A 20,435-nucleotide genomic window follows, 5' to 3' on the forward strand; every position below is an offset into this window, starting at 1 on the left:
TTAGTTCTATGACTGGTATTTAGCCACAGAGAAGACTATGGAACAATACCTTCCTTTATCTGACAGGAATTACTCAGTCTGATTAATATGAACTACAGAATTATGGATGTACAAAAGGCACATGAACATTTTTTTGTTTGGAATGTTTTTTAGAACAGTGATTATTAAAAAAAAAAAAATTATAGACCAAATTCTTCTTTCATTTCATTGACCCATATTAGAAGTGTGAAGGGCTGGTAAATGCAGACAACTTCCCTCTTCTAAACGGTAATGCTATTTTCTCTTAACATAGAGCATTCTGCTATGCTAAGTGACCTCAAGACCTGTGAACGTGAAGGAGGTTATTTCATGTTTTTGTTTATTGCTCAAAACCTAGATTTGCAAGATGTTCAGTGAATAACTCTTTTTAATTTGCTCTGTACCTAAAGTGCTCCAGCCTTTAACAGCTTTCATATAAATATTAGTGACAGACTTTTAAGGGCAACAGTGAAAAATGTCTCCTCTTTTCAGTTCAAACATGTACAAAAGAACTACAGTCTGTTTCTAATAACATGGAAGCTTAATTCTTTAAGTACTGAATATTAAGAAAATGTGATGTACATGAAATCTGCTCTTCAACCCACTTCTGTGCAACATATTAGCTTGATGCAAGATGCTTTTGAAACATTTAAAGAGCAGATCAATCTCAGTTGTGTTATGCAGAAGTAAACTCTAAGAAGGGCTCTAGACCACCTTTTCTAACCAATACCTGTGGCAGTTCTGCAATGGCTTTTTAAGTGGCAGACAGGAGTGTGCTTGTCTAAAGGGTAGTGCAAAATGAAAATAATTCTTTGTTTAAAAGCTTGTGCAAAACCCACTCTTCTTGTGAACCTGTTTCTCAACAATGTGGACATAAAGAGAGTTTGAATCCTGACCAGCAATCAGGGTAGAAGTTAAATTCTCTCCTCATCATCCTCCAAGGAAGACAGATGGAGCAGCTGGAAATTAGTAATTCCCTTTCAAATATTTTCAGTGACTTTTTTGATAAAGATTCCTTTCCACTTACATAGCCACAGCAAGACAATCGACTTAGCAATGTCTGCTTCTACATATAAGCATTGATAATGTAACAGCCACGTAAGCTACCCTTATGAGAAAAATCTAACTGAACTAATATAAAAATAATTAAATAATTTGAACTTTTCACCAGAATCCTAAATTAAAAGACTATAGTTCACATATTAGAGTATATTCTAGAGAATCCCAATAGTTTAACTTGAATTTGTCCTTTGGACATAACAGAACAGCAGAAAGCTTTAATATTAATAATACATGTTGTATGACATTTCTGATGACATAAGCATAATCGATTCATTGAGTATAATCTTCCAACAGTTTTGAAATAGCTTTTTATATTTTCAAGATATATTGTAATGAGGAGTATTGAGAAGATGAATGTATATACATACATTCCAATTCTTTCATAATTACAGCCATTGTAATAAAAAGTAGTACAATACCAACCAATGAACATTAGACAAATAAACTGTATAAATTAATCTGAGAAATGCAAAAAAATCAGGAGACAAGGTCCTTCACTTCTTTAAAGATTCTCATTGTTTATTCTAAAGCTAGACCAAATTAATTTCTGCTACTAAAGCATTACTGTGCTGAAAGAAAAATGAATACATACATGTTCCTTGGATACAATTTTTTTTAATAGGTCTACTGTTATAAAAATCAGTGGTAATTTTACCACTGACCTGGGGAAAAAACCCAAACAAACAAACTAAAAACCAAACAACACCCCCCCCAAACCAAACAAAAACCTGCCAACCCAGTAGTCAACCCTTGCCTTTACGAGAGCACCTACTCTCACAATTATGCCCATATATATAACCTTCCCAGGTAACAGTTTATTCTATTTTAATTTTAGTATAGGAATAGGTTTTGCCTATCTGAGCACACTATCTGAAGCCGGTTCCTCAGTTACCTGGGTTCAGACTCTGTTGAATTCTTACGTAAGTATGCTGCTTGGCAGTGGGGACTGCCCCCCCGCCCAAGAATAGGGCACTTCTAAGTCTCAAAATGAAAGGTACAATGACCAGTAGTGGTAACATCATTAACCTTGTGAATGCTCATAATGCTTCAAAAGAATATGCAAGGAAAAATAATGAAAACGGGTATGTGTGCCTGTCTCTCACTGTATTATCTACAAGATCTGTGTCTCAACATATATAAAGAAATAAAACCAGAAATTATTATGAATGATTCAAAGAACAGAAAAACAAACAAAAATAGATATCCTGCCATTTAATGTCCAGGAACTCTGAGAAGTATTTGATATCTAAAAGGTGGGATGTATAATATTACCCTACTGCTTTTTAGAGGCTCAGAAGAACAACCTGCATGTACAATAAAACCTTTTAGTTTACCTTTTAATTTAGTCCTTATGTCTTGTATTGTTTCTTCTTCCAGGAACAGCCAGTAAACATGAAAGCTTAGCCAAAGAAAGGAATTAATTGTTGGCACCAGAGCTAGGCAAAAAACAATGTCAGAATAATTTTTGTTTCCATGAAAACCTACAAAAAGCATTTTATATTGCTCAAAATATCAACTAGCAAATAACTGTTGCCTTGTAGATTTTAAAAAAAGTATCAAAAGTTCCTTATGTTTAATAAAAAATAATGACCATAAAAAAGAATAACCACAATAAAAGGGTATCTCTCTGAACCAGAGATTATGGGTGAATTAGTCCATGAAGGACTGCCTGAAGTACACTGCTTCATTTACATTAACACAGTCAAATGCATGTTCCTTCTCTTGACATTGTTCACAGGCATAAGAGAAATCTAATCTGTTACATTGAAATGACAGCATTAGAGCTTACTAGCAAAACTATTTGGAGAGGCAAGAGCTCTCCAATCGAAAAAATGCACCAGGTCTATAACTCTAGAAGGCTCTGCAGGATAGAGAATATTTTGGTACTTGTTTAGTAACTCACAAGACAATTCCCAAATGCTAAAATTTTACTTCAGCAGAAGGAACACCTGCACCTTTGTACTACAGATTATCTTTCTGCAGGGAAGATGAAAGATTCACAACATAATCCATCTGAAGTAGTGAAAGACTGTGTTGTGCAATAGGGAAAATATGGTAGAGTTCTTTCCTCTCTTCTCCCTTCCCCAATCTCTCAAAATTGTTCAAAACTTGTAAGATTTCAGAAGAAAACAGACATGCTTAAGTAGTTTAATAGCTACAGGAAGAAGGTCTGCACAGCTCTATTCAGAGAACAAAATCTATACAGAGAAAAATCTCTCTGACTACTCCAGGCTTAATGTTTTCTCATTTCCAGTGTGGATATTGTAGTGATATCTTAAGACCGCTAGTGCCACTTAAGCAGAAAAGTATGCTGTCAGGAGCTCTGAAAAGGTGTATTGCTAGGCTAAGTCGAATTTTATTAAAGTCACTGTTAAATTCTATTTAAGAACTCAGCTAAATCAGCTTTTACTGAAGAGAAGGATAAAATTTACCTTGACTGTTCCTGAGAGAAATAAAAAAAAGGATAAAAATGAATTAAAAGGTAAAATTAAAAGAATGATGTGGATGCTCAAACACTGGAACAGGCTGGGGAATCTCTAGCCATGGAGACATTCAAAATTCGCTTAGACAAAGTCCTGAGCAACCTGAACAGCTTTGAACAAGCAGCTGGACTAGATGATCTTCAGAGGTACCTTCCAATCAAAATTATTTTATTAGAGAAGGCTCTTACCTTTTAACATCTACACAACCAGTAAAGTCCAGGAAGACAGAAAAACTAGATTCCTTCTTGGCGCTCAAGCTAGGTTTAAGAAAATGGCTTTTTTTTCTACTAGTAACAGAACAACATGAACAGGTTTTTCCCTTGTGTCATTCTGTTTTTCTGTCTTAACATACATTTTTCTGTGTTGCATTATGAATCTATCTTCAGATACTTCATAACTTCTTATATTTGAGGTCTCCCTGACTTCTGACATAAAAAGAGCTGTTCTGCACAAAACAGTTGTTCTTTCAAATGAAACGAAGTTGTTTCTAGGAGCCCATCCACACTTAACAAAAGGTGGCGAGGAGGAGTGTTTGTTAGTTGAAAGTGGTATCAGTCAATTAAAATTGGATTTCTGTTGTGACAAGCAGCAATTAAAATCTAGTGCTTTTTTTATTTTATTGGATTTTATCATGACATACTACTTGCTGCCTGATTACTTGTCTAAAATCCAGTTTTATTTGATGGGAACATGTTCCACCTTTACTCAGCCAAGACTACAGTACTTGCAAAACAATGGTACTATGTTGCCTTTTACAACATATATGCTTCAAGAATTGACCATTTGAAGAATCTAGAGGTTCTAATGCCTCATCTCAGCAACCCTTCTGTCATGATCATTTTCCTACCTCCTTTGCTTCCCACAACAAAAAAGGGTACAAAATATTGCGTAAGGTAAAAACGTGTTATACAGAAAGTTACTGAAATGCCAGCTACAATCACCCTTGCAATCTCAAAAATTAGGACAGATATCTTACAGAGGTTAATAGTTTTCCCAACACTAGTTGAGATATGGGTGTTGCCCATTTGTTAATGTGCTGATCTGTTAACAGAACTAAGATTGTTTTATACTAGTTCTACATGTTACACTGCCAATTGTTAAGTTTTTTGACTAAATCAAGATAGAAGTTTAAATTAAAGGCTTGAGAAACCCTTTACTAGTTGCAGCTTCTGAGTAGACTCACTGCTTTGATAACCACAGGAAAGCTATTTCATTAAATAACATAACATAAATAACCTACTTCTTGCTTCTATCAAGCATATTAACAGGAATAATTGGCTATTCCAATAAAATATTAAGAAGTATTTTCAATAGCACTATGGTTGTGATTACTGTTGACAGATGCACCAAAATATTGCTGTGGTAAAAGTGACATCAATCTGGATATTTTATGTTAGATACTGATATAATAACCTGTATTAATTTTTTTTTGTCCAAAAGCAAATATATAATAATATATCACACAGTAAAGTGACATTTGTATATACTGAAACTGCTACCAAGCAACGTGGCCACTTTCAGAGAAGTCAAGCATTACAAACACAATCTTGGCAAACTGTACTTTAAACATGCTTCCAGATAGATAGAAGGCAAAAGGACAATGTATTTACTGTGACTTACTGAGCTTGAAAGGGAGAGTTATTCTTTAAAACTGTTCCAAGAAACAGCTCCATTTATTTTAATTAGACTCATGTGAAAAAGTCATGTCAGAAAACACACAATATACTTTAATAAATGACATTTTGTCCTCCTTAGCAGTAGAGGACTAATGTGAATTAAGAATCTTGATATTCTAAGTATAAATCTTTCACACAGGATACCTTTATTTTGCATTGGCAAATGCAAAAATGATACTAAAAATATATTTTTCATTTAACTTCAGAAACATACAGATTACCACATACCCATATCAGCAAGACCATTTGAAAAGTGGTATTTTAGAGACTGTTCCTGAATAAAGATTGGGGGTTATAAAACTCTGAAAGGCAAGTACAAAAATAATAATAATAAAAAAAGCTAAATAAACTCCATAACTGAACAAATATTTATATTTGATCTGATATTTCAAGGGGCCTACCTAAAAGATCTGTTAAACAGATATAAATTGCTTCCTAAGGCCATAATTTGTGTTATGCTTAAGCAATTTTAACAAGCTTTTAAAATATAAGACATGTAAAAAAAAAATCCAATTAATATAGTGGCAAATAATACCATTATCCATTTCACAAAGCATCAGCTTATGTAGGAAAACCATCTAATATCTGACAATAAAAATATTGTATTTTCCTCTCCACACAAAACCTTTTCCAACTTCTAATAATTTCTTCTCAGAGAAGGAAATAAAATTATGAGCTTTGGAAATCATCTGAATTCAGTATTTTAGATCAAGCTTGTCCTTTGCCTGTTCTCACTTATAACAAACTTTCAACCATTTTAAACATGCAGTCTTGAGCATTCTGTACAATAAAAATTGTAGAATTTGCATCCAAATCAAAAAAATGGCTGTTAATCCCTGGATAGACATACATAAATGCTTTCTTAGCCATTGCTGCTATTTGATTAAAAACTGATGAAAATCTAATGAGAGTTCTTTGCTATTTGGTCAATTAAATAGCAACAGAACTACCTCTGCAGGAGGCTCAAAAATGTGTAATTACTTTCTCCATCTCTCTACTTGTCTTACCACCAGCTCTATACAGATCAAGCTCTGAATAAAAATCAGAACTCTCCCAAGACTGTTTATACACAGACACCAATGGGATGTTTAGTTTTCATTCTCAATCCTGGTAAAATAGGTACAGATTCCAGTGTCAGTCAGTAAGGGCCTAATCCTAACAAAATTATTAGGCAAAAGACAGAGAACTCAAGAAATATAACAGAAATAAAGAATATGTCAAGATAGAAGATTAGCACCAGTTTCATCAACCTAAACTAGAACTGAAATATTGAACAACGGTACTGTGTGATTCAGCTTTCTACATAAAAATTGATACTGCTTTCATGCGGACCCAAAAACCAAAATTAGCTGACGGCCATGGGGAACAAAGGAAGTAACTGCAACAACCTCAGTAAGAGAGCACATCAACTTCACAGAATAGACCCACACAGAATTACAAAAATATGGTTTAAAAGCTTCAAAGAATACAATCATAGAATTAAAGTAGTTTAGGTAATCAAGCAAAGAATCATAAATGCATTGCACAAGCCAAAAATTTTAAGAACTGGTAATGTCACTTGTACAAGATACTGGCACTAGTAAGTAGTGCTGTTCAAGCAAAGCAAACAAATGTCTTCTCATCTTTTGAAAAAATAGGAATTTAAGGAAAAGAAATGAAGTGTCATCTAAAATTATGACAAGAACAAAGCAAGTAACAGGAGATATCTGATGCAAGGAACAGTTTATGAAGACAGAATATTATCACTTTCAAAGTCTGGTGGCATATCAGGCTTGACAGCTAGTACAGAACTGAACCACTAACTCCTATGAAACAAGAAAAGCTAAGAATTAGTAAATCTGAACCTAACAATAAAACAATTAAGCTTGGTGAGCTATTCTATGCCTTCTCTTAGAAACAGAATTTTACACGGTAAGACTGTTCACAAAGTTTCAGAGTATTACATACAAGTAATCCTTGCACAAAATTGGTATGCAAATTTGGAATTGGTACTAAATCCTAGACATTGGAAAGAAAGTCATGAGTTAAATTTCCTCCAGATGTAAAGACAGCAGTTGCTGACTTAATGCAGAACAGTGTTACAGTGAATTATCATGGTTGAATAAATCTCACAGAAGTGTTAGATAAGCACTTTTATGACTTCAGATTCACAGGAACACAGATAAGTGCTAGAAAAATGAAACATGAAAATGTTCAATAGTGTTATTTGAAAAAAAACCACAATGTAAAATAGGTAAAGTTTTACAGACTACTTATTAAGCTTCTAACACTGGTAAAAATCAGAGCTTTAAGTTACAGTTATACTGGTCAGTGATACCTTAAATAAATCAGGAACTTGGTGATCCTGCATTTTTTGATTCTTAGAATCTGACTGTTTTACTTACTGACACAGACATAGCTCCAAGGAGATGAAAGTACTGACACATATGAACAAGGAGAGAGGTGAATCAGAGGCACAAAATAACTTACCTGAAGTCATATAATGAAGCAAAACCAGAAAAGAAGGTATGTATGTTGACTAATACAGTAGGTTAGTATCTAGAACTTAAAACCATCTTTACCATTATTTTCATTATTTAGTTTTGTATGCTAACACTCCCAACCTAGCTTTTCAGACACTCAGATAGGATATGAGTTCACACTCCGAAAACTGAGACAAGATGGCACAAATTCAGGAACAATTAAAGGGATATTTTTAAATTATTTCATGTAGGGTATACTTCAGAAACAGATCTTTAAGAAGAGCAGTATGTATAAAACTGGATATGATAAAAACTAATTTGTCACAAACGGTGCTTTTTCTATGCAGTATTTCTCCTTTCTGTCACTCCGTAGGAAAGGCTCATAAATTTAATACTGCAAGGCAGTAATGAAAAACTCTAAATTTTTATAAACACAGTGTTTTACAGAGAATATTTATTACATTATCAATTCTACTTCTGCATAACAAAGTTGACAGATGGAATCATGTCATTTTATGAATTTATGCTACATTCCTGATAAAAAGCAGATCAGTAATCACATTCAAACCATCATTTTTTTGCTACTCCAATTAAGAAGACACAAAGGGAGCTTCGAATAAATTTTTGCTTTAAGACATAAGGCAGTCTCCTTTAACTAGTGATGGTCAAAGCTGAAAATAGCTCAACAGGCCACTAGTTATGAAAAAGCTTCCTGACCACTAAGTTCACTGCCAGTTTCGTGGATTCCATCCCAATAACTTGCCTGAAAAGTGGTAAACAACAAAGAGCGGTAGAAACTAGCCAAGCTCCTCTTTACCTTCACAGTAGGCAAAGAGAGTTTCTCCTTCTGAACTCTGATGAACGTTTGCTAATTTGCAAGCAAGAAGGAGCAAGTAAAAGAATTCCTTCAAAGACAGCGGTAGCAGGATATAACAGTAATTTTGGCAGTATTCAACTAGTGGTAACTTCTTAGTAAAGCTGATAAAGAATTTAAACTGAAGGAGTAAAGAGGTATAGGAAAAAGCATTCCATAAAGTTTCATGGAAGAGTTACAGGCATGATGGAAAATGGTACAAAGCACATGAAAATATTTGCCATCTCCTTTTCTAACTAAAATGCTCAAGAAACAGGAAGATAAGAGGTTACAAACCTCAATTTGTGTAAATGGAGCCTGAAAAAAGGGAAAAAAAAGCAAATTGCTTTTCACTTTGTGAGGAAGTAGGTTTCTGCAAAAAGACACAATATCCATTTATCTTTGGGCAGTGGAAATTGTGTGGTATGGAACATTTTATAACACATCCACTACAGCTGGGAGCCTGATAGAGAGAATTTTTGAAAACATAGCCACTCATTTCATTGCTCAAATTAAAGATGGTGGCACTTTCTAAACATCTGAAATTCCAAAACAGACTCTGCTTGCAACTGGAGACTTAAGACTCTGACAGACTGTCATACAGTGCTAAAGAACTGCAATTATTTGCAATTGTAGACTCACTATAGGAAGTGACAATCTATATAATATTTCCCCTCAAAATAATATTAAAAGAATCAACTCACCACTTGTCCATTCTGAGGATTTTTATGTGCATACGGGGGTCCACGGATGTGATTCCACATCTGACCAGATGTCATAGCAAATACAACACACTAGAAAAAATAGAGAAACAATATACTCATTTATTTACCTGGAGGAATTGAATAGAAAACCATTCTGCTGGTGATGCTTGTTTTAGATACATAATTGTTTACCTAACCAGATACAGTATCTACCTCTATTTGATTTTTAGGATAGGGTTTTCAGATGTGTTGGTGTCATAAAATTCTTAATGACTTCTGTTAGAAAATTAGTTAGCTCAAGACAGAGATTTTCAAAATCTCACTTGAAATAATCCTGTCTTTATGTGCATTTGAAATTGCCACATTTACACATCTATATCGCAAAAAGCACTCACAGCAGCAGAAAGCATTCATTGCAAATATTCTGCAAACTAGTCTTCAAGGTTTATAAAACCTTTCATGAAATTATTTCTGCCTCTAATCCAATACAAATATTTAGCTTACCTGTTTGCTTTCAGGTGTATGAAATGATATATAAAACCATAAGAAAAAAAATACAATTATTAAAAAAAAAAAGTCTGTCCCATTTTATTAAATTCTCATTGTGTGTCCTATATGACTCTGATTCATTTTAGCTATGACAAATAACAATGATTGAGTTGGTAGAAAAGTGAAATTCCCTATGGAAAGGAGTATGAAGTTAGGTTAGGGATGTATGACAACTGTAAAAACAGACATTCATTCTTGTAGAAGGTCATACTGCAGAATCTACATGACAAACATCACAGTCATCACAAGAGTCATCATGACTATCTTAAAGAGGAAAATCTAGTATCTTTTGATTACCAAATGAGAAAAACAGAAATGGAAAAGTTGGATCATCTATGTCTTCTGACTTATCAGTACAGATAATCCTTACAAAAACTCCAAGATAATTTAAGTACAGTTTTTACATATATGCTTATTTTTATTGTACATCAATATTCCCACCAGCATATAGCCACAGAGATTTAAGCAGATGGATTATGAATGTAAAAATTCACACCGTGATGGTTAACTAAACCTGAGTTTACTAAAACCCTTTAAAGGGTTTTCTTTAAAGAATGCTTAGTAACACATCTGTGAATTAAACATAAACTAGTGTAGCTTTCTAACCCCATAAATGCAGCATTGACACCTCTAGCAATATGAACTGAACAAACTTTGCAAGGCCTTAGGACTGAATCTTGTCAGGCTTTATCCAAATCTGTCTTGGCTTTCCTAGATTTTTTTTTTTTAACCTCTTTAACTGAAACAGAGATTTTTCCAAAGACCAGGTGGCTATGCCTAGTTTACATTACTTGTGCTTATCTTTGTATGGCATAATAATTTTTTTTTCTACTCTAGGACAAAATAATTAGGACCCACATACTGATGTAGTATAGGCATGGGATGACAGCAGAGACAACAAAACTGGAAATACAGGATGCAGTGTACCAGTACGGAATTATAAGAAAGGGGGCACAGGATTACACTGGAGACCCCAAGCCTATAAATATTATGCCAATGGTGAATTAAAGAAACACAGACATGGGAGCTGGTAAAAACCAGTTTTAGGGGTAATGAAGAGAATAAAGGACAAGCATCCAATGTATGCAAGACAATCCCCATTCACCCAGTAAATTTTGATGTAAAATGTAGTTGCAGATCAGTGAAGGAAGCACAAAGGGTAAAAGTAGCTCCAAGTGGACCCTAGAGCAAGGAGGAAGAGAGCTGCGGCATCATACTCCTCCCAGCAAAGAACTTGGAATGCTGACAACTCACCATAGCACCCCCTTGCCCCAAACCAAAGCCAATGAATGATCCCAAGACCAGAGAGAAACAGTAGAAGAGTAACCATGACATCAGAGAAAGGGAAAGATACTAGAAAGTGTGTGCATAACAATTTTAATTGTATTGTTATGAATGAGACTTTTTGCCCTTGTAATAGAAAGAAAAAGAAAATATTGAAAAAATACATTTTCAGATCCAGCTTAATGATAATTCTTTGTCGCAGTGTTAAGATTTCAATTACACAAAGAACAGATTCTTGGCTTTAAATATAAGGTGTGTTTCATTTTCCTCTTAACAGGATTTGGAATGTAACAGTATAGTAATTAATATGGCAGATGAAAGCATACTGGTGGTGATTACTAGCAAATGGATTATGTTTTAATTAATAATATGAAAAAACTGAAGAAAGTATGTGCTTCCATTACTGGAAAAGGGTAACATAGTTATTTCTATACCTTGCAGATTGTTTTAGAAGATAAATTTATACTGCAATTTTGGTGATGAATCACACAGGAGGTAGCTTATGTGAAAGTACAAATGTGTAGAAACTGAAAATGTGGGTAAAAAAAGTGAGATGAAAGAGATATTTTGAAAGGCCAAAAGTTAGCTGAAAGGTAAAACACTGAAAGAAAACAGATGCATAGAGTACACAAACTGTGGCGCTCTGAAAGAGAGTTTTCTATGAAAGTAATTTTACTCATTCTTAAGGTACTGTATTTAATTTACATTCTCTAGGGCCAAATCAGCTTCCATATGGAACAATTAAAAAAAAACCACCCCAGTTTATATACAAGTCATATACTTTGTAACAGATAAATCTCTCAAATTCCTGAAGATCTTCAATGTTTGCCAATACAAATACACTGTCTCACAACATGGTAACATCTAACCAAAAAATATCTAGGAGACACAATAGTGGGGAGAAGCGAATTCCAACTATTAATATTATTGAAAAGGAAAGAGTTATCAGTATGGTTGTTTATCCTGAAGGCATCTTTCATACTCTTCCAGTTCAGACTGTTAATGACCATGAAAACTAACATAGTACACCACATCCTGGATCTGCCATGATTTCCTTCCACCATGCACCTCTTTACTGTGTATTTCAAAATGACCTTTTGGGGAGCCAAAAAACATTCTCCAGCTTCTCCCTTGTCCTCTTTCACTCTTCATCTATTTTAAGTATCCTAAGAAGAGGGCATTTCCACCATATCCCTTAGGCAAGTATTTGGTATGCTACAGATAGCACTTGACATTCAAGTTCATTTTGCTGTGTTCTATATTCTCCTATTACGATCATCCAGGTAAAAATAACATTGGAAACTACAGACTTCTACTGTTTGTAAAATAGACCTGAAATACACACCATTATTTATACATTTCTACATAGATGCATGCATCTATGATACATCACACTGATACACAATGCTTACCGTTCCAAACCCCATAGTTTTCATAGGAACCCATGCTTTGGGATCCAGAATTTCCAAAACACCTAGTTCACTCACCATTACCGTGACTTGGTGTTTCCCAGGATAAAACTTCACCAAATTCATTCCTATGAATGAGCAACTTGTAACATGTGATTAATGTCTTCATATTTACCTTACGGGTTTATATTGTATTTATTTTAATGGAAAAATTCATATGCAGAAGAATGGCCCTTTTCTGCAGTTTTCTTGAATCTTGTCAAAGTACAAAGGATGAAAACTGGAGAACAGGAGAAGATTCAAGCCAAGGCACTTTTCTCTGAGCACTTAGAAAGATTTTCAACTCCACTTATCCAGAGTAGAGTCTGTATTCAGCAGTTCTACAGAGTGGAGTACCACAGACACCCCTTTCATCCACCTGCTCCCTTCTTTCTCCTTATCACACTGCAACAACAACACTTTAACTGCTGAATGCCACCTGAATTACCAGGGGAGTTCAGGGTTTAGCTATTTTAAGAGCTTCCAGATTTAGGTAGCTTATTCTGCATTTAAATGATAAAAGCAGAGTAGATCTACATTATTGGCTGGTGTAGTATGGAAAGGGAAGGAACAATGATTTGCTACAACACATTATGGTTCCAGGACCAAATGTCCACAGGATATCTTTAGCAGCAATGAAGTTCACCCCTACTACCAGTCCTAGGTGAGTACGCTGTATGTGTAGACAGGACTGCTCAAGGACCTTGTTAACAACTTGCAAGTGGTGCTTTCTTGATAGCTTCACAGCACATGACTTTAGCCTTAGTTTCCCTGAGGGAAACTGCTTTGAGCTCACCCGTGGCACACTCGTGTGTGTACGACAAGGCTCCTAAGAGCAGACAGAAGGTAAATAAGCACCAGGAGTCCCACCAGGACACAGAATTGCTAGCAAGACACAACTTTACAGGTACATGGGCAGAATTTCTCGACTGTTGTTGGTCTTGCAAGATTTGTCAAATGATTCGGGTTTAATATATCACGTTCTCAAAGGCATAAGTTTTGTTTAACGCTACTTCCCAGTTTATTAAACAAAATTACTAGAGACTTAAAAAGCCATTTGGCATGCCTTTTGAAGTGAAGCTTCCTACAAGCAGATACCATACAAAGCAGATCATTGGATTTCTCTCTGCTAGTTTAGACCCCAGAACATGGCAAATACTTTGTAACATAAGAAAAATAATGACATTCTAGATTCACTTATGAATATAGTTAAATTCAAGCACAGTTTCAAAAAAAGGGGAGACATAGGCAGCCAGTTCTGTACTTAATTTCTATGCTGTTCTACGTAAGTTTTAGCCATCTCACAATTATTGTTTTATAGAAATGTAATCCTTTCTATCCAGTTTAATTTTGCTTTTGTACTCAACAAAGGCTACAGCACTGCAAGATCTGTACTCAATTTCTAAATAACGATCCATTACTTATTACTATCTCTAATAAGAGATATACAATTCAAGGACAGGGAGGACAACACAAGCAAAGAGAATGTTTTTCTGTATCTTTAAAAGGTAGCGTGCATCTCTAAAACCTCAAACTATGGAAAGAAAAGGAAATTAATAACCTGGATTTATTGCTGTTCTTTTGAGATGTCTATCTACTCACGTAGAGAAGCATGACTTTTTCTACCTGCATCTTTGAATAAAACACATTATTTTTTGATCCTCATTCCCAAAAGGGGGTAAAGAAGCCACTAGTAGCCATGATACCCTTCAAGCTCTTTTGGAGCAATAACTGATGATAAATGTACTGTACAGTGTAGGTACTGTGGAGTGTATCAGCACAGAACACATTTCTCATAACCATTAACTGTTAAGACAACAGTAAACACATGCTTTGTCTCCTCATTCAAGTGACTTGACATATTCTGCCCAATAGAGTCAACTCCTAGGCAGCTGCCCTCTAATCTGAGCACAGACTTTGCTTTCCCAGATTCCACAAGTATACAAGCAAGTCTGAAATATACACATAAAATAAAACTGAAAATTACCTGCAGAAAACCACAGTGGTAGCCTTCTAAAGAAAATGCTTTAAAAAGCCCCCTAGTAGCCCACATTCTGGCCAACTGAACAGATAAACTCTCAGCACCAGTACTGTTGTCTAAAATGTAGCAATTCCTTATATAAAATGTTAGAAATTTGCCCAGTTGATACCATCTGACCTTTTATTCTCTCTACTTAAGAAATGAAGAGTCTTGACAAAACCTGAATAGCTTCTTGTTATCAGTATGAAAGGACAGGACTCTGCAAAAATCTAAGGACTGAAGTCCTTCCTCATCTTTGTGCTAGCATGTCAGAGGGAAAAATATCCATAGATGAACAGTCAGTAGGATTTCAATTAAAGTCTAAAATAATCTAGGGGATAAATTTTGGATGTGATCTCAAAAGACATCTTTTGGGATATTATGTACTGTGACTCAGTCATCCTGGTTTGCCATTCTAAAAGTCTTCTGGGTAATGTTGCAAGTAAAAATGCCTAAGGCATACAAGATACTACCAGAAACTGCACTGCTTCAATGAGGGGATGAAACTGCTAATAGCATTGCTGTTGCACAGTCTAATGTTGAGGACAAAACCAATCCAACAGTCTTGTGTGAACTGGCATTGGAATCAACATGCGAGATGAAAGCTCTGGTCTTGCTTCTGAAAGTCTATCAAAACCATTAGATGGATCACTAAAAATTGCATTCCTAAATATTCTCCTAAAACAGTGCTGGAAATATTAGCTATGAGACAACTTTTTGGTATCAATGGAGATATCAAATAAAAATTCAGTCAACATTTCTGGGATCCTCTGTTCTCCTGCTAGTAAAAACAGCAGAGGCACTTTATGCTGCAATTTTTTTTCTAATTTTTAGGAACAGATCATTCAATCAGGCAGACAGGCACTGTCCATTTTTCATTTAAATAAAAATATCCAACATTTGGGAGCAAAAAACCTCTTCAAAACAAACTAAGAAGCTCTGAAAAAACAAGGAAAAGAAAACAAGAGACTTGACTGTTTGCAATGACACAGTTTTCAGTTACTGAATTCCAGGATATCTTTGAAAGAGTTTCAGCTGAAATGAAAAATGTTATTTTCCATATGGTTAATGAATGCTGGCTACCTAGCAGTACACCTCCCCCAAAACAATCAAAAACCAAAACTGCACCTTTTAGAAGAAAGCTCCTGTGCTTTCTCAGTACTGCAACATCCGTAAAAAGAACTGCCAATAAGGAACAAAAGAATTGCCAATACTCCTGTCAAAAACATGGGCTTCCTGTAGTTTTTATGCATCTTGCCAGGCTTTCCCTGTATAATTTATTTTTTAAAGTTCAAAAAGGAAAAAATATTCATGAAGAATATAATTCTTTAAAATTAAGTATTTATTAGTTATTTATACCCTTCATAAAAGCATTTTATTAGGCATGACTCGTTCCCCTTAACTAGACACCATCTTCTCCATTTTTCCTGTTAATGAGCTTTTATGAGAAAAGAAGCTCTAAGTTTTACTGGTAGAAAAAAGGACCATGTAAGAATCATAACTACACAATACCTTAGAATGAAAACACATTAATATATAATTAATGTTATATATAAAAATATATATTAATATATTAATGATTGTCCATTTTCTTCTATGGATCTTGACATATTCTAGTCATTTTACAGAACTGAGGTCATCTGTGCAAAACCCTGCAATCTGCAGTCCCTGCTGATTCCACCAAAAAGAACTTAGAACATTGACTTGTATGTCCATGTAGATCTGAATAAAATCAAAAGGACTTCTGGTAACTGCACGATCTTTGCTAAAACATCATTTTGCAGTATGGGGCTTTGACAACATTGTGAAGGCAAAAGAACAGTAAAGATTTAAAAAGGGAAGCATCGGCTCAACACCATGATTAATTGCTGTATACTTTCAGCTATAAGACCTTTTTCTAAAACACCCTCTAAGTGCTATTCATTTTTAAAGTAAACAAAATTTTACAGGAAATAGTATTAGCAACAACAATAAATGGCATTAATGCCATTTTAATTCTTTTTAACTCTATTATTGCTTGTCAATACAATCAGCAGGATGATTGGCATTAATACAATTTCTTTAAATGTTTGGTCACATTTGGACATTGACCCTGTCACAGGAGTTCAGTTGATTGTGATTATAAGTTTTCTACATTGCAATTTGCAGTTACATTCAGATGTAAAATGTCCAACTGCTGCTAAGAACAGCAAATATTTTAAGAAACAATTAGGTGTTAATTTTCTTAATTTAATTAGGAAGTTAATTATGTCTTCAACTGTTTATTGAATACAGATTGTAATAGAATGATTCTTGATTTGAAAAACTGATTTTTAACTTCTGCAAGACAAAAAAAAACCCCAATCCCTCAAAACATTCAAACATTAAACTTCTGATATGAAACCCTGAGGTATGAAATCGGAATAAAATTGCTGTCTCCAGAGGCACAGTGCATGGTTAAACAACGGAAGTACCACTGATTCCATATCTTTATATGATTTTTGACACAAACATCTATTTTGGTGAGCTAATTATCATTTTACACAGGTGATATCTAAAGGTTAGGAGTCAAAAAAAAAGTTAGACTGATACATATCAAGTTTGAGCTTTCTGGTGGTAGTGTATCTTTAAAAAGTATTATCATTGAAAAGTACTGGTAATCTAGAAAAATACATGGAACTCAATATGACAGACTTACTTTGGAAAACTGTCAAAACTCTGTGCTAGAGCTCAGGATGTTCCAAATGACATCCTGGAAGAAAGAAGACATTCTGCCCCTGGCTCTCTAGATCAAAAGGAAACATTATTCTACTTGAAATCTAGTCCTGTAGGTGGTTTATTTGAAATCTTGTTCTTTATTCCTTCTTCAATGTATGGTGTAGATTAACAAACTGCTTAAACAAAGAATGTATGCCATGTACACTAGTAGGAAATGCTATGATAGCACATGAGAGAAAACAGCATTATCAGTTGCCATTATTCAAGAGTAATGCCAAATATTAAGGAACTCTGAACAAAGAGCTTGCTTTAAGATCTTGTTAATCATTTAGATATAAAAATTAATTAAAGCCCAACAGGTATTAGGTAACTTCACCTTTGAACAGATGTAATAAAGGCTGCCAATGGGCCTATCAGTTGAAAGTGTCAAAAAATAAGGTATCTTTTCACTGAAGCGGAATAGAACAGCAGACCATCAATATCACATGGCTTTGAAAAGGTGAAAATGATTATAGGTTATATCAGTAACCTTCTTCTAGCAGAGCTAAAGTAACACAGAATCATAGAATAGCCCAGTTTGGAAGGGACCTCTAAAGACCATCTGGTCCAAGCTTTTGTGGGAAAGGGAGCCTAGATGAGAAATATGAATGCTGCTGCACAGGTAAACTCATATTCCATCTACAATCCTAGCCATGTGCTTTCAAGAAAGGTTAATTCATATTGACACAAGTTGAGAAAAAGTCTTTAAAATGGTGAAGTGAATAACCATTTACATGGAAAAAGAAGAAAAGCTTGGCTTATGATGTATAAAATAGATGGACACATTTTTAAAAAGTACTGTTCTCAATTACTATATTGCTAATACAGAAGGAAGGAGCTCTATTAAGCTGTAAGATGTTGGATTGGACTTGATAACCCTAGACACTATCCTAGTGTTGATAATAAACATGCTCCTGACTCCATGTCCCTGAACACTAAGCCTTAGATGCTGCTCCTCAGAGCTTTCCTCTTCTGTCAGTCACAATGATGGCAGAGTAACGAGTACTTATGAATATACCTTAACCATCATCTAACATCCTTGCATGCTATTTCCTATCTAAAACTGAGACATCTATGCTGCACAGTCCACATTCTTCATCAGTCTACTCAGTTAGTTGAAAACTATGATATAAAAAACCACACTGCAATACACTATTAAGCATGTTAAACCTTAATTCATTATTTATGACCTTGAGTATTTAGTTGACTAATATTTCAAACAGACTATTGGCTAGTTTTAGAATTTCCTCAGAGTTAACCCTATAAGATCACCCTATTCTCATTTAGGTTAACAGTGGAATGTTAAGGCCAGTACTACTGAAACCAGTTTTGGAAAGAATTCCATCTTTTTCTTTGTTTCTTAGTTCTTTTATAATTTTCTTGCAAACATACTTTTCTTAACCTTTCGTTACTCTGAAGTGATACAGTCTGACATTAATATCCATACTAAACCAATCATAACATTACTGATTTTACGAAAAAGGGCAATTTGAACAATAGCAGTGAACATCAGTAACACTTTTTATTAGAAATATTTTCTTGCTAAAGTTCAAACAAAAATCTGCAGCTAACTATCAGAGAATTTGCTAATTTTCAGTGAATCACTCATAGTAACTGATACTCGCTGCTTATAAGAATTAGCCCCAAAATCTAGATTATGAATCTTTGTCTGATAGTACCATTCTGAACAACGTATTAATGCAATGGTTTTTAATTTACTGTGCAAATAAAGAAGACACATATGCTAAGATAAGAAACTAATAAAAGCATATTAGTAAGGAATATCTGCATACCAGAGCTGCCATGGCCCAGCCAGTTTTGTTGTAGATGAACTCTAAGTTATTTCTTCGTAGATATAACAAGCCACCAACAAGAGATACCAGAAGAGCCAGTGCAATTGTACCAGAATAGTTAGGAGGCCTGAACACTCTAATCTGGAAAAGATAAATGCAAATACAGATAGCAAATAAATGCATACATACAGATCATCTTCCATATAAACAAACAGGAAGCACCTGAAATCCTGTTTCAGAGTCAGAAAGACTAATCCCTAAAGGGGAATAAGAAAATAAGAAAAACAGTACTTCCTTCAATAAGCACATAATATGAAAAATGTTTTAAGCATCATTTTGAACTGTCCAACTCCAAAACATTACTTCTTCAAGGGATTTGCAGGTTGTGTCTGAATTAGAAGCAGCTACCTTTGGATCGATCCAGTTTGTATATAGTTTTGCAAAGCACCTTTTACTTATTAACAACTGGTTTTCACAATATCACTGCTTGTTTTTATCCAGAATAAGACTACATAAAATTTAACACAACAAAAATGGAATATAATCTGCAAACTGCAGCAATTACCACAAGTACCATGACCACATTTCTTTTTTTTTTTTTTATGTGTTCTAGAAACTACACTTGAGGGGAAAAAAGGTATTAAGGAAAGATGGAATTTGTCATCAGCCTGTCTCAGACTACAAATACAGATACATTTGGCTTCAACTTTTAAAATTGTAGAAAGACTTACATGAACATCTGTTCTGTCAGCTATCCATTTAGCTAGCTGCTCAGCTGCAAATCCGATTCTCTGCAGGTCAAATGTGTCAGCTCTCTTGGGTTTACCTTTTGGAGGAAAATGCATGAAAGTCGGAGCAGAGTTCATATTCAGCTATAAAACCAGGAAGCATAGCAGAAAAAAATTAGTAACTCTATCATCAAAAATGTTTAGCTTTTATGTATAAGACAACACAAGTCTAATTAGCATAAAAATATTATTTGCCTCCATACATTACTCTCTTTTTATACATCTTTATGTATAGTCCTGCAAAAAGAGTGCTCAGAATATGCCTTCCAGTAGATTCTTCGGGATGTTTAATTATTCAAAGTATTTCACCCACAAACTTTTCTGAGTAAGAGTATCTTATGCTTTAAAGTTCTCATGTGCTCTAAGAACTTTCCTGTAATTAGTAAAACAGAGACCCTACACCCATCCATCTATTAAAGTTTATTAGGTTATAATTCTAAGGGAGGAAAAAAAGTGTTCAAATAGCTTGACATTGTTTCTCTTGCCTAGCTCTCACCAGTCCAAAGTTAACTAGACTAAACTATTCTTCTAGCCTTCCACTGGCTTCAAGACAGACTAC

At 34.6% G+C, this 20,435-nt stretch overlaps 1 protein-coding gene across 1 annotated transcript in view; it reads right to left on the reverse strand.

Annotated features, from left to right (window-relative positions):
* Positions 1–20,435, reverse strand: part of TUSC3 (tumor suppressor candidate 3) — a 136,412-nt gene that overhangs the window by 50,935 nt on the left and 65,042 nt on the right. The window contains exons 4-6 of the mRNA XM_069789366.1: positions 19,820–19,960; positions 19,089–19,229; positions 9,259–9,348 (exon numbers count right to left, since the gene is read on the reverse strand). Coding sequence (XP_069645467.1) covers positions 9,259–9,348; positions 19,089–19,229; positions 19,820–19,960 — 372 coding nt within the window. The remainder of the gene's footprint in view (positions 1–9,258; positions 9,349–19,088; positions 19,230–19,819; positions 19,961–20,435) is intronic.

Source organism: Haliaeetus albicilla, chromosome 1 (assembly GCF_947461875.1).
Source record: "Haliaeetus albicilla chromosome 1, bHalAlb1.1, whole genome shotgun sequence".
In the NCBI taxonomy this organism is placed as follows: Eukaryota; Metazoa; Chordata; class Aves; order Accipitriformes; family Accipitridae; genus Haliaeetus; species Haliaeetus albicilla.